Raw genomic sequence first — 15,244 nt, 5'->3', positions numbered from 1 at the left:
CTCTAGAATGATTAAATATATAAATAAAAATGAAATAAACTTTAGAAATTGCACACAGGAACAATTGTTGAGCTACTTCCTAATTTTTATCTGCCCCAATCCTTGTACTGTTATTTCCTCCTGCTGAAATAGGTCAGTCTGGAGGTTTCTCTCTCGCTCAAACTTCCCTTAATTTCAAGGCCATCACATTTAAAAGCTAACCAGGTAAATTTTGTTTTCCTAGATACGGTAGCTGTAAGGAATCCTTATATTGCTTGATGCCTAGACCAGATTCCCTTCATTTCTCATTCTGGAATAAGCTAGTAAATCTTCAATGGGATTTTGTTGTCTGTTCATGGTCCCTATTGATCTTCTTCCTTGCAAAGTTTACGGGATTGAAAAATTTGGTCTCCTTCTTTGGGATGAAGGCTGGGGGGAGAGGACTTGAGTCAGTTTCCTGAGGATGTTGAACGTGGTTTGAAAAGGTACTTTGACAAAGTTAAAAGCACTACAATCCTCACTTGTGGAGAGACAATGGTACGTCCAGTATAATGACACTACAGCATCGCTTTTCTGTATTCCCAGTTAATTGTGCTAATCACACCTTCCGTAGCTGGGGGTTTCTCAAGTGTGACACAATTCATATCAATAAACCAAGAACTTTTTATCAGCATTTCCACTTTCTCTGGATTTCCAGTTGCCAGGAACCCTACCTGGCTGAAAGGATGGTAAGTACTGAAGGTTTTATGGAAATTTCTTCCAGATTACTAAACCAGGCAACCGGATGAGTTCTGTTGGGGATGTGGGTTTTGTTTGGGGTGTGTGTGTGTGTTATTGTTTAACTGGGACATCATGGGTTTCTCTTCTTATGATGGTTTTAAACTTTGTGTGCCGCCCAGTGTCACAGTAGCAAGAACAAACAAGCCAACAAGCTAGCTAGCTCCCTGGATGAGTAAATGGCAACCAAAGGCTTCCATCTGAGAAAGAGGGTTTAATGAAAGACTGAACATTCACAGGAAAAGTTGTGCTTCATGCTTGCATATGACTTGTAATCCAATTCGTAATTTAGCCCAAGTTCTTTTGTGTTGGTTGCTTTTAGCTGTTTTTCTGGAGCAATATCCTTTTGGAAAAATTGTTTTTGTTTTTGTTTTTTCTTTATCAAAACAACATTGGAAAAGCGAAGCTGTTCTGCATCCTGTTCCCTGCAAGCAGAACTTTGATCCTCCGCTATCCATATCTACAAGTAATTCCAGTAATTTGGAATTCATCAGCAACAGCTGACCATGGGAAATATTTATGCCATTTAAATTTATGGAAGTTTTCATGGTTGATATCTAGGTAAAAGGAATGCAGGAACTCAACTCAAAAGGAAATCAACAGTGGACCTTCATGGGGAAAAAAATGTGGAATACAGTAAGGCAGAAGAGTCAGAATAAAGTTTATTTTTGTGGGAAAATATATATCCAAGAAAAGGTTTATTGCATCAAGCTAAGCAGAGTCTGGTCCAGCATTAGCAAATCCAACTGGTATCCAGTTGTCTCCATTTGGTTACTATAGTTCACATTCCTGTACCAATTAAAATAGTTTAAAAAATGAAATAAAAAAAAATTGAGCTGCTTTGACTGTTTCATTACAATGTGCTCTGTTTGTATCTTTAAGCTGTAATGCTAGAAGAGAGGAGTTGCAAAGGCTGCCAGCAATTAGTAGTACTACCTTTCCAGGTCCAGTCCCTTTCACATGTGTTGTCCTTCAACTACCACTGCCTAGTGTTCTATGAAACATGAGAGTTGAAGTCCAGCATATCCAGAGAGCAAGAAATGGGAAAGATTGCTTAAAATTACATGTTTAAAGTAGAGTGATGACACACTTTCTACCTTCAAGAATTATTTTAAAAAGTCAATTTGTGAGTTCAGAAGCCAACTGCCATTTAACATACAATAGAGGTGCTTAATGTTGGAATGTTGTCTACATGGGTCCTTTCAAGACTTGTTTTGAAAAGAAAACTTGAGACTCACGTATATGCATACATAATACAGACACACTTCTCATCCAGGTCATGTCCTTCACCAGATGGCTTCTTTCGCATTCTTTGCTACAGTTTTCCTCTCAGAGAAGGATACCCATCATACACCAAAGATTTATCCAGGGAAGCTGCTGTAGAATTGTAAGAACCAGCCTTCTCTTCTCTGTCCACAAGGCAGACGTCCTCCTGACACCACCTGCAGAAGAGAGAAGAAAGCCTTCTGCCTTCAAATTCAAACTGGATTTCTTAGTTTCAGACCCCATCTACCTCAACATTGCTTTCTGTTGCCACGATTGAAAGGTGATGGCGCCTCTTGGCTACCGACGCAGGTCTGTGACAATCAACATTCAATAAGAGTATACAGCAGAAAGCTTTGATGGCATCTGCCTTGAGCTTAATGACACATATATATCAGAAAATTGGAGAAAGGTTTTGGCTCACCATTTTGAGCTGGTGTAAACAAATTATTGCATACCCCCTCGTTAGGACAGAGGTGAATGATTTTCTCAGAATCCAGGAAGGAAACCTGTTCACACAACCAGTTAGAACAGAGTTTCCCAACGTTTCCGGCTTTGCGGACTGGTGGGGAGGGGGGAGAGGAGATCGTTCCATGCGAGCGGTCAATGTGCACGTGCCCCTGCCGCTCACTTAAATGGCACATGCACATGCTTGCCCCTGCTCATCAGGATATGTGTTTGATGTTAATGCGTGCAATCTTTTGGGTTTCTGTCTTGTTAGATTTAATGGATACCTCTGAGCAGCATAGATGTTTGTGGCCGATGCACCAGCCCTGGCGGCATGCTCCAGTAGAAGGACTCCTGTGGGAATTAAATACATAGTCTATGAACATTTTTGATTTATCCTCCTAACGAGATCTACCCTGTAACCTGAATCGGCTCCACACTTGACCACATGGGGAATTCTCCACTGTAGGGAATAATTTGCAAGCTCCTTTTAAAGTCTTCCTATTAATCCCTGTTAGCAGCATTCCAGGAACCACTTTCTCCTAAAGAACGGTCTTCCTGCTTCTTCTTTTGCCACTGCCAAGCTTGGGTTTGGGAGAACAGTTGACAGCATGAGGTGTGGAATTAGGAAAGAATCCTGAGCCTGTTCAATAATCAGAAGCATGCCTGGGAAGGTGAAATATCAGTAGGATGCTTAGGAAGGTGATGCAGCAGCTAAAGGCGAGAAATAAGAGGCTTGGCTGAGCTCCTGACTTAAAACCTCCAGGTTGCACTGTTTCAAATCCCATGTTTAGAAGAGAAGTCTAATTTTACTGATGTTAAATTTAATCCCAGCTCAAAATCTGTGGGTTTTCCTGCCTCCTTGATCAATTCGGTCTTGCACTGTTATCTTTGGTGTTTTTACATTTCTAACAGTAGCGCATCACTGCCATCTTCTGTTCGGTTTTCTGTATACTCCATCACTCAAACAATTTGAGATGATTTTGTGGTAGGGAAGCAAAATATTTTGAGGCAATTCTTTCATTACCTTCATAGATCCATGCCAGATCATAGGCAAAGTCTCTCGCTGCAAGCTGCCAGCCAGCTTCTCCCTTCGAGTCCATTCTTCGAACAAACTGCTTGAGTTTTTGCAGATTATTCTGAATTATTTGCACAGAAGCCTGCAGTTCGGGCTGCCGGGTAGCTGCCTCCAACTTGGCCTGCAAGGAACCCCCCCCCCCCCCCCAAGTCACAGAATAAATGCACATAATAATTCACAGTACTTCTGCCTGGCAAAAGAGGTTACTCAACTGCTACTTCTCTGAAGATAGGATTCTATTCCCCCCAAGACAGTTGCAAAAAAATAAGGATAGGTTTAGTGGCACCTCAAAATGAACTGGTGACCTAAGCACCTGTGGAGAACAGTGTCACAGCTAACGTCAGTGTAATGGTTCAGGCTAAGGACTGTGCTGGTCTTTTGAGAGTTACGTACCTAAAATTTGTGGATGGGATTAGTACAACTGATCTTAAACCATTTGCACTTAGCTAAAATGAACTTCGTACAATGCCTCTCCAGTCATATCTTCTGACACATTAAATGTTGTTCTGGAATTATCATTTTTAGAGGTCTCAGGGTCTGCCTGTGCTTTAGATTTAAGACCCTTGGACTGGTTTCTGCTTTGGCAGATGAAGGCTACATTTTTCACCCTGAATGGAGGCAAAATAAGAAGTGGCAGTAAATTTGGACTGTACTACTTAAAAGACCAATTTCTGTCATGAACCAATTTCTCTTAACTATGAACAAGATGAAATAAACTGTAAACTACAGTGGGGTGAGTTCTGAAGGGGCAATGGCAGCAAAAATCAATGTCAATAGACCACCTCAGTTTTATATGAGGCCGAGTGAGCCTGTTGCTTCTACTAGGTGGATCTCAAATGTTAATATTTATAGGTGGTGTGACAAACTCAGGTATGGGTGCCTTCAGAGAGCCTACCTGGGCAGTGGAGAAAAAGACATCCAGCACTTTTCCTTGGCTCTTGAGGATGCAGCGCAGAACATCCAGGGACAGGATGTTCGTGGTTCCCTCCCAGATTGAAAGCACCTGCCGGTGAAAGGGAAGCAGAGCTCAAGAAACAGATGCTAAAGCAACAACCTGGAGGAATAAATTGGGCTGACCAAGCATAACAGTCCCAAAGTCTCCCAATAGCTTCCATGATATTCTCGGGTTTTCCATTCCTAGTCTAGCCCTATAAACACTCAAGGATAAGGGTTTTTCCCCCTTCTATGAACGAAAGTTCTGTACTTTAAAAGCATTAATGTGGTCAGAAAGATCTTTTATATGTTATTCTCACTAGAATTGCTTCAAAATATAGCAGTTCTCAGTAATGACCTTAGAAATGTAATTTTTAAATAGTTTGGTTTGTAAGTGAATTTATTTTCCAAATGCACTTGGAACACATTCAGGTGATATGGAATGCTATTATTGTTTTTTCAAAGGCAAATATTCATTATAAGAGACTGCATTCCTTAAGAAAGTACTTTCTGAGTATTCAGAGGCCTGAATTACCTTTTTCCCTTTTCTTCATGATCTCAGAACTCTGCGATAACAAAAGGAATGTCAGGAAGAAAAAGTGAAACAAAGGAAATAAGGTGCAAATTTCTCTTCCTGCTTTTTCTCCCTAAATTAGCAGCAGGATGCAAGAAAGTAAAGAAGGAGTAAAAAACAAAAAGTCCAGTGCTTCTTTACCTGGCTATTCCGAAGAATAACAGGCACACCTGTGTCTTCCATGAAGCCCTGTCCTCCAAAACACTCCAGGCCTTCCGAATTCATAGCGATCCCCTGAAACACAAACTGACTTGTTTACACATCTGACAAATTTGCCAGGCTCCAGATATGTACATGTTTGAATGTTTTTGCTTTTGTGCATTTGATTTAATTAGTTTTATCTCTATTTTAAATTTTGTATCTACATGTTTTATTTTATGGCTGTTCACCGCCCTGAGTCCTTCGGGAGTAGGGCGGTATACAAATTTAATAAAATGAAAATGAAAATGATCTTTATCTAAGCCACATTTACTTGAGGATTCAGGGGCCTGTTTGCTTATGGTCATCTGCAAAACCAAATAACCAGGATCCCACTAGCCCCTCTTCTGACAAACCCGTTTCGCTCAAAGGCATTCTGCCTTCATGAGTTTGTGACAAAAAGTGATGCCTTTGAATAAACATCGTTAGGGGAAGAGGGGCTGACTATGATTCCCAATTCTTTGATCCCGTAGACTCAATGGCCCTGTATAGGTGCCCTCTTTGCCAGTCGTGGACACTGATTAGCCCATGGCATCAAACTGAGCGTGACCTGCTTTGCAGTATAAAGTTTAGCAAGAGGGGTGAGCAGCCTCAGCAGGTGCTTCTCCTGCTCCGTCGCCGCCTTCGTTTCTTCCAGGCCAAGCAGTCTCGCCAGCTCCATCAGCAGCAGGAACGCTGCTTGGCTTTGCACCTGCACAAGTGGGAAGGCAGTTTGTCTGAGCAAACCGGCACCTCGAGGCCGGCAACTTCCTCCCTTCCTCCTCCTGCTTCCTCCCTCTACAACTACCCAGAACAATAATCACATGGCAAACTACAAACCATGGTTTGCGGGTGGCAATGGCTGTTTCCCTGTGTGTGGCAAGTTCCTGGACAAATCCCTGCAGTTCTCTTGGAAAGGATTTCGGAAGGATTTGCCCTTGCCTGTTTCTTCTTCCTAGGGCTGAGAGCGCGTAACTGGCCCAAGGTCACCCCGCTGGCTTTGGACTTAAGGTCGGACTAGAAGTCCCCATTTCCCAGCCTTGTGCCCTCACCACTACAGCAAACTACCTCTCCTTCCATAGTGGGTTAAACTTTCTGAATCTTACATGCTTCGTTCTGTTGTTAAAGTTCTCCAATTGTAAATCTTACTTACATTCTGTTGTTAAAGTTCTCCAATTGTATGCTACTCTCCCTACACTGGCATCTGATTCCAAACAATCGTCGGAGAACATTCTGGAATCTTTCCCAAGTACCCCTGGACCCAAGAGGGCGTGTGCTCACCTCCATTCGTGCCAGAGTTTGCATGTGCAAAGGGTGATCTTTGAGGGGTTTTCCAAAGGCTTCCCTTTTGGTGGCGTAATCCCGTGCCAGGTTGACCATTCTATGGATGGGAACAAAGCCAGCCACAGGCATTAACTGCTGCCTTTGCAGCATTTTAAAATGTATTTCTGCTATTTCCCAGCATTTAATTTCATTCTTTAATTAAGGCATAACACTGTAACAGTAACAGAGTTGGAAGGAACCTTGTAGGTCATCTAGTCCAACCCCTTGCTCTCGCAGGAAGTTGACCAATATTTTCAGGTGATGTCATCACATCTTTAGCAGTTTGAAATTTAGGACATGCCAAACTACATTTTCCCAATTGTTCTCACTGTTTGCCCAATTATCCTTGAGATAACAGTAGAACTGAATTGCTTTTAATTTTGTCCAGATATAGTTTTTCTTAGTTGCTTTTACTTCTCAGGCTTGAAAATCACCTTCTCATATATCCTGCTGCCGCCACAGCATTATAGATCCTAGTGATGTTCAACATGTTGGCAATGTAAGGTATCCCCTGGCCTTCCGTAGAGATCTGAAAGCAACAAGGAACAGCTTCAAACGATTTGATTCGGTTCCCCTTAAAAAGCTAATTGCAATTAAATGGGCAGCAGTGGTACATTTCCAAAAAAAAAAAAAAAAAAAAATCTTAAATACCATTTTCAGGATCAGAGAAAGAGAGGAGCATTTGGCTTGAAGCAAAGGCAGGAAGACTGGACCTACAAACCAACCTTTCAATTTAAATAACGAATTCTAAAAATGTACAAAGTCTGTGTATCAGAGGAACCATAAAGCTGAGTACACACAATTCAAGCAAAGGAGCAACATACAATACTAAAACCATGTTTGCAATTGAATGCACCAAAGAGGCCTATTGTACCATCCTCTGGGGTCAAAATTTTTTTGAACCATTGTTCAGAAGTCTCAAGCTTTTTTTTTTCTGCTAACAGTTTTAAAAACAACAGAAATCGTTTGAAGTAAGCCGCACCAGACACTAAAGGTGAGGATCTTCCCCTGCATAGCTTTTCCACCTACTGGTATAAATCCATATGCTAGCTGGGGAATTCTGGGAATTGAAGTCTACATATTTCAAAGTTGCCAAGCCTGAAATACGCTGGTCTAAGTGAGCCCTTCCATCTTGCTGATTCCCTCCTTTCAAAGTCAGCAGCCTTCCCTGCCTGACCGCACTCTCTGTGCTCCTCTCAATGTCCTGAACGGACGAAATACTTTCCTCCGTGGTTCCTACCAGATGTGCTCGAGCTCCATCCAGCAACAGCTCTGCCGTTGGCAACGCCCTCGTGCCCAGCTTCTCTTTCAGCCTCTCTATTTTTATGCCGTTCAGCTTCCCATCCTCATATATTTTCAGGTAGAAGAGCGAGAGGCCTCTGGAGCCCTGCCACACAAAAGATGCTAGTGTCAGACCAAATAAATGGAGCTGGAATTCGGACATTACTGACTGAACTACTGTAACTACTTGCAATCTGCTGTTTCATATTCTTTGGATTGGCCTGGGAAACTGACCTGTTTTACTTGCCCATCAGGGCCCACGATCCTTGCCAGGGTCAGCGTCATGTCTGAATCAGCCGCTGATGTGAACCATTTGAATCCATGCAGGCTGTAGGAGCCATCTGGAAGTTCCCGTGCAACAGTTTCTGTTCCACCTCCTGGGGAAAAAAAAAAAACACATTTTGGGGCTGGGAATTTTCCCTAAAAGAGGACTAATGACCACTGGTTGATTAAATTTTGCTTCTGCTTTCCATTCAGGAGTTTATGGTGACCTTCGCAACTCCCTTTTCTTATTTTCCCCAGCACAAACCTGTAAGGTAGGTTGGACTTCATGAGGTAGTGCTTGCTCAAGCAAACAAATCTTTTCTTATAGCCAGACCAGATCCCAAACGTTGAAACCCCAAAATGCCTTTTAAAAATGCAATAGCATGCATAAATAAATTCAAAATGTAGCAAACCCCCCCCCTCCCCCCCAAAAAAACATGCCTGGAAAAATAGCCTAACATATGAATGTTAACTTCTTTAAATGCAGACTGTTGAGTAAGTCAGCCTACCCAAATACAATCTTATTCGCTAACCTGTATTATTTCAGAAAGAAAGGATTGGGTCTCCCATGTTGCATCCCCTTACCAACATCAGAGCCACCTTTGCGTTCAGTCATCCATTGGCCAGAGATCCAGAATGTCTTGGGGTCACCTGATGTCAAATGAGCATAGGCTTCTTCCAGGGGTTTTGGGATACCTAAAGACTGTTGGAGTTGCAAGCAAGAGACAAAAGGCAGATACTGTATATAGATGGATGGAGAGATGAAATATCTGTCAAGCCTTCAATTCCTATGTGAGATGAGATGACACAAGCAAGAGGACTAAAAGTACACAGTGCTCACCATCAAAATTGGGGGCCTAGTTAGATAATCAGGTTCCCTGGCACAGCAAGGTCATGGCAAAAGTCGCTGAGCAGCAAAGTTAGGCAAGGGAGCTACTGCACCCATAGGTCTGAAGGGGGAGGGCAAGGGGAGGACACCTACAATAGCAACAAATAGGCAGCAGTTGAAGGATGCTGTGTTCCAACAGGTCTTCTACTCCTTGATTTCAGCAGCCAAATGTTCACCTCTTCCCTATCAAGACTACTTTGAGAACCAGTTGTTAAGTTGCATCATCAACTGTGGCTTTTGGCACACAGGTTCAATATCGTTGTACAGGCTCTGGGAGTGACAGGAGATTTTATTTATTTATTAGATTTATATTGCCATCTATTCGCCCATGGCAACTCAAGGCGGCTTACAGAATATAAAAAACCACATTTAAAAACAGTACAACTCATAAAAAAAAAATCAAATAAATTAATGTAATAAAATCACCCGACCCCCACCTCCCACCCCAGCGACAGCCGATCACACGAGCCATTTAATGGGCTCCATCTCACTCTGGGTTCCCCAAGCCCGCTGGCAGATCCAGGTCTTCAGCTCCTTCCAGAAGAGAATTAGAGTGGGGGCTGTTCTAATCTCTGGTCTGGGGGAATGATGTTCCAGAGAGAGAGAGAGAGCCACCATGGAGAAGGCCCTTCTGGGTCCCACCAGGTGTATCTCCCTCGGGGATGGGACCCGCAGCATTCCCTGCCTCCTCACTCTAATGGGTCCAGTAGATGTGACTGACAAGAGACAGTCCTTCAGATAACCTGGTCCCAAGCCATGAAGGGCTTTAAAGGTGACAACCAACACCTTGAATTGCACCCGGAAGCAAATTGGCAGCTAATGCAGCTCCCGCAGGAGAGATGATATATGTGCATACCGGGGTCCACACAAAACCATGTGGGCCGCTGCATTTTGCACTAACTGGAGCTTCCGGATGCTCTTCAACGGCAGCCTCATGTAGAGCGTGTTGCAATAGTCAAGACGGGGAGTGACTAAGGCATGAATGACTGTGGGTAGGGATTGCTAGTCCAAGAAAGGGTGTAACTGGTGCACAACTCGCAGTTGCGCGAAGGCCCTCCTGGCTGTGACCATCACCTGCTCTTCAAGCAGGAGTTGTGAGTCCAGGAGAATCCCCAGATTACGCACAGGGTCTGTTTGGGGTAGTGCCATCCCATCCAGGACCAAAGATGGCAATTCTCCCTGAGTCAACGAACATAATTTATTATTTATATTTATTTGTTCAAGATAATATACCTAGCCACCCAATTCATTCTTGATGAATCTGAATGGCTTACAAAGTAAAATGATCTGGAATTGGAGCCAGATCCTAGGAAAGTATTATTGGGGCGTGGGGGGAGAATCCAACCATCCTTCAGGGAATTTTTTGATGGTGTAGATGGAAAGAGCTATGACTATTCAACAGGTACAAAATGGATGTGACTTTCCAACTTGTTAGCATAAAACAGAGGGATAGGGGATAGGACAGAGAGATTTTTACAAATGTTACTAAGGACACCTGGACGTTTTAAATAACAAAAACGGTCACTTAGTCTAGCAGTTCCCCCTTTGCAAAGACTTACCTCAATTACTTTTGCTGCTCCGTCAGTCATGGCTAGAGGGCATCCATAGCAAGCAGAATTGGACATAAAAAGATACATCTTGGCAATTTGATAAACACGGCTGCAAAAAGAGAAATACATGAAGATGAACTTGGCATGCCTCCCCAAAATGCCTAAATGGCAGATTTGAAACACACTGGAAAAGGAAAAGGACTTCTGAGGAAGCAGTTGGTGAATTGAAGTTGACTCCCTGGAGAGCAGAGCCCATGACTGCAACAAAATGAGGAAGGAGCTAGCTTCTCAGAATTCCTGTCTGGAATTCTGAACAAGAAGAGGACTTGGGATCGCCCACCTGTATTCCGGATAAAAGCTCCCCACCAAGAGACCAGAAGAGAATAGACTCCCACAGGTATAGAGTCCCAAGGTGCTTTTTCAAAAGGCAACTGAACTTTCTGGGTTTTGGTTTCTCATCCAAGAAGTTTCTTCAGCTCTGATTGCTAAAGATTCAGCTTCTTGGATGAAAAGTGAAATGTCTTCAAATAAAAAACATAAAGTCCAGTTGCCTCTTGAAAAAAAGCACTTTGGGACCACCACGACCTAGATGACTGAGAATCTCCATAGTTGACAGGTTATAAGATCGATATGGAAAAAGATGTTATATTGGATTTACAAATCAAAACAACTTGTCTTAATAATTAAAAGGGATCTACAAATAACAAACTAGATTTGTATAGCTTTTTATCTTAGATTTACAATGAAGATGTTAAAATGTGAAGGTGCTTCTGAGAAGAGACTGACAAATCAAATTCTGGGACACTATTTAAAGCAGGGGGGCCCAACCTCGGGTCATGGACTAGTATCTTTCTGCGACTCATTTCTAACTGGACCATGCAAGTGAGTGAAGCTTCATCTGTCCTTGAGATCTAGATAACGCATGAAATCAGTCCCCCCCTCCTCCCCACCTTGGTTTCGAGGAAAAATTGTTTTCTATGGAATGGTATCCAAAAGGTTGGAGACTGCTGATTTTAAGGGTCTAAAGACCAAAATCCTTAAATTGAAAGAAAGGACTGTAAAATTGGATTATTTGGTTAAAATATATGTTGTTGTTTCTGGTATCTCTTAATGGACTTTTGCTAATGAGGATTGAATGACAATGCTTTAAAATTGGTTCATAGATAAGAGATAAGGGAAGAAAAGATATTTTCTTGAAATATCGGGGAAGTTGATAATTTATTGAAGTTACTGAAATTGTTTGTAGTTGTGATGAATTGTGATGAAGTCATGTCTTTATATATCTTTTCTTTTTATACTATTTAAATTGGTGGATTATTATTATTAAACAAAATAATAATTAAAAAAAATAAACAAAACCAAACATTAAGCCATGCTAAGATTCAAGAATATGCAAGAGATACCCAAACAGGGTCACATGGCTTTGCATGGCACCCGTAAACCACAGCAGTACCTCCAACAGGAATATCTCCTTTTATAACCTTCAGCCACAAGGCTCTCCTCAGCAGAGATGTCCTTCAGCCTCTTCCAGGCTGGGCAGGTGGTCACTTGGTCCACACGTTGTCCCCAGGCATCAAAATGCAATAATCTAGGAGGGTTTAGCTCACACTCACGGTCCAAGAAGTCAATTTCATCTCTCAAACGAGCTCCGAACCGTTCCAGGTCAACGTTCACCTCAGCAAACACCTACAAGGTCAATGCATAAATATGGAACGTGAAGAGGTGGTAGGACAGGTATCAAAATGTAGTTTTGAAAGGAACAAAGGAAGCTAAGTTAAAGGGCTGCTGATTTCTTTATTTGGCCAGCAGTTTCATCAGGTGTTGCTTCTTCAAATAAGCTATGTTTGTGGTTAGTTCTTAGAACAACCAAGTCGCCTCTCAGTGTCTTTCCTAAAGAACACGCAGATTATATATGGGCTCAGTTTCAAGCTTCGTTCACTGTATTCCCATCATCCTTTTCTTGGGTAAAACAATTGATGAAAATATAGCATTGAAAAGGGATATATATGAATCAAAGTTTTTGATGGTTCTCCCAAGGCTTCCGGAGCTTGTTTAGCTCTTTAGCGTGAGTGGGAATCTAATGCATGATTTGTCTTTGGGCAGCTGGAGGAAAAAACAAATATATACTGTTAGTACATTAAATGTACAGCTAGTCCTTGACTTATAAGCATTTGTTTAATAACAGTTCAAAGTTATGAAGGCCTTGGAAAAAGTGACTTATAAACTTTGAGTTGCTGGTGATATGGATGATTTACTTCAGTGGTGAAATCCAAATTTTTTTACTACGGGTTCTGTGGGCATGGCTTGGTGGGTGTGTTTTGGTGGGTATGACAGGGGAAGGAAAGTGCAAAATCTCCATTCCCACCTCACTCTGGGGCCAGCCAGAGGTGGTATTTGCCGGTTCTCCAAACTGTTCAAAATTTCTGCTACCAGTTCTCCAGAACCTTTCAGAACCTGCTGGATTTCACCCCTGATTTACTTATGGTGGAATATTACAAAGTGTGCGACATTTGTTGTACATAATGATTTAACAATATTCAGGTTGCACTGCATAAGGTAAGGGTGGTAGAAAATGTTATTCACTCAAAGTGGCTGAGCCAGAACTCCAAATAGCCTCAACCACCATGGCTAATGGTGTGAACTGCAATATTACAAGAACCACAGGTGCTTAACTTGTAGATGCTACAAGTTAAGGTATGTTTTTGTATAATCATTTGTTTGCAATGCTATTGTATCAAATTGAAACTCTGTTGCTGTAATCTAATGAGTGAATTGGATCATTGCTGTTTTTTTCAAGGCTGCAAATTTGTGTTTCCAGAATCAGGATGCTAATGTAAACATTCTGTTCCATTCTATTTGTTTAGAATGGAACAGAACATTCCATCTCCCTCAGAAAAGCAATGGTATCCAACATATATATGCCAAAGGTATTTGCTTGAAGATTTTTCCTTTTGATAATGTGGCATTATATAATTTGTCTGAATAAACAGCAGAGACAGCATATTCTAAAGGTAGTCCTCACTTAATGAACAAGGACTTAATCAGTGAGCGTTCAAAATTGTGACAGGGTTCCCAAAAATGGAAATATCAAAGTTTAAAACTACTTCAGGAAAAACATGATTCGAACTCTGCCATCATAACTCTAAAAGGAGAGGGAGCTCTTTTCATGGAAACTCAGTTTACTCCCCTCCTCCAAACATATTAAGTCCCTAATCAATTTCTAATATTCTTCTGCCAGTTTTCCTTCCTTCTCAGTATGATGTAAACTGTCCTGGCCTGTTTTGTAACCTCACACCAGCTGGCTGGGGGGAAGAGAATTGTACAGTAGCACCCCTTTGAAAAAGGTCGGAGGAGACACTCTTACACAAGAGGCAGAAATTGGAGCTTCCCAGCCTCCTTGGCTCTGTCATAGAACCTTCGGGTTGGAAGGAGCCTCGGAGGTCTTGTAGTCCATCCCCTTGCCCGGTTTCCAACTGGGTGCGCATCTCACCCTCCTGTCCCTATCCGGTCAAGGGACCTGGCCAGGGGCAGGGGGCACAGGAGCAAAAGCGATGGGGAGCGGGCCACGGGCAGCAAAGGAGGCGGAGAAGCGCCGAGCCAGCCCTGCGGCCCCCACCGTCAAATCCCCGCCTGGCGCTCACCCACCTGAGCGGGCAGATGGGCTCTCAGGTAACCCTGGAGCAAGGGGTCTTCCAGGTACAGGTTCCCCATCCGAGGCGCCTCCATGCTTGCACCCTCGAGCGCTCCGCAGTTTCTCAGTTCTCGCAAAGGCTCCCGCTGGGGAAGTGCCATGGAGGTCGGGGCGAGTCCTACACAGGTTTGATGCAGGTGGGTGTCCCGGGGAGGAGATTTTAACGCTTCATGCGAGAGCAAAGGATCGCGTTGCGAGAGCGACTCGGGGCTGGGCCAAGAAAGGGGTCGGGGACGCCTAGCGGTTGGCAGGCAGCTCTTCGGGCTGTTTTTTGCTGCTGGGCGGCGGGAAGCTCCCCAATTCATCCTCTCCCACTGCAAAAGAAGGTGGCAAAAACGAGAGCCGTGCAATCTCTGCAGCGCCTCTGCGAGCGCAGGGCGAGCTCCCCGAAGTTCCCCAAAGGAGGAAGCGAAAGGCCACCCTTGGAATATCGCATCCAGTTTTGGTCGCCACGATGTAAGGAAGATGTTGAGAGACTCTAGAAAGAGTGCAGAGAAAAGCAGCAAAGAGGATTAGGGGACTGGAGGCTAAAACGTACAAAGAATGTTGCAGGAATTGGGGATGTCTAGTTTGATGAAAAGAAGGACCAGGGGAGACATGATAGCAGACTTCCAATATCTAAAGGGCTGCTTTCTCCTGACTTCTTCTCGCCGTTCCTCACTCCAAAACTGGAAGGACAGACCTCTTGTTCCCTGGTTCATCTGAAATATTAGTACTGCTTTACAAAGCCTCAATAAGACCACACTTTGAATACATTAACGCATCCACTTTTGGTACCCATATTATAAAAAAGATGCTGAGATTCTGGAAAGAGTGCAGAGAAGACCAACGAAGAGGATTAGGGGGCTGGAGGCTAAAACATACAAAGAATGGTTGCAGAAACTGGCTATGTCTAGTTTGATGAAAAGAAGGACTAGGGGAGACATGATAACAGTGTTTCAATATTTGAGGGGCTGCCACAAAGTAGAGGGAGTCAAGCTATTCTCCAAAGCACCAGAAGCTGAGAAAACAAACAACG

At 43.0% G+C, this 15,244-nt stretch overlaps 1 protein-coding gene across 1 annotated transcript; it reads right to left on the bottom strand.

Annotated features, from left to right (window-relative positions):
• Window positions 1–2,071: 2,071 nt before the first annotated feature.
• Window positions 2,072–14,327, bottom strand: LOC139322499 (acyl-CoA dehydrogenase family member 11-like). Its single transcript, XM_070951645.1, has 14 exons — window positions 14,181–14,327; window positions 11,989–12,221; window positions 10,545–10,644; window positions 8,682–8,799; window positions 8,067–8,209; window positions 7,792–7,938; window positions 6,986–7,080; window positions 6,510–6,609; window positions 5,800–5,940; window positions 5,193–5,285; window positions 4,440–4,547; window positions 3,494–3,665; window positions 2,754–2,820; window positions 2,072–2,198 (listed from the first exon to the last, which is right to left on the bottom strand). Exons 1-14 carry the CDS (start codon window positions 14,325–14,327, stop codon window positions 2,072–2,074), a joined length of 1,791 nt encoding a protein of 596 aa, XP_070807746.1.
• Window positions 14,328–15,244: the final 917 nt, after the last annotated feature.

This window comes from Pituophis catenifer, unplaced genomic scaffold (assembly GCF_029215685.1).
Source record: "Pituophis catenifer annectens isolate HBS135680 unplaced genomic scaffold, rPitCat1.0.hap2 SCAF_10, whole genome shotgun sequence".
NCBI lineage: Eukaryota > Metazoa > Chordata > Lepidosauria > Squamata > Colubridae > Pituophis > Pituophis catenifer.
The sequence above is the reverse complement of the archived record's forward strand: the minus strand, read 5'-3'. Positions and strand labels throughout refer to the sequence as shown.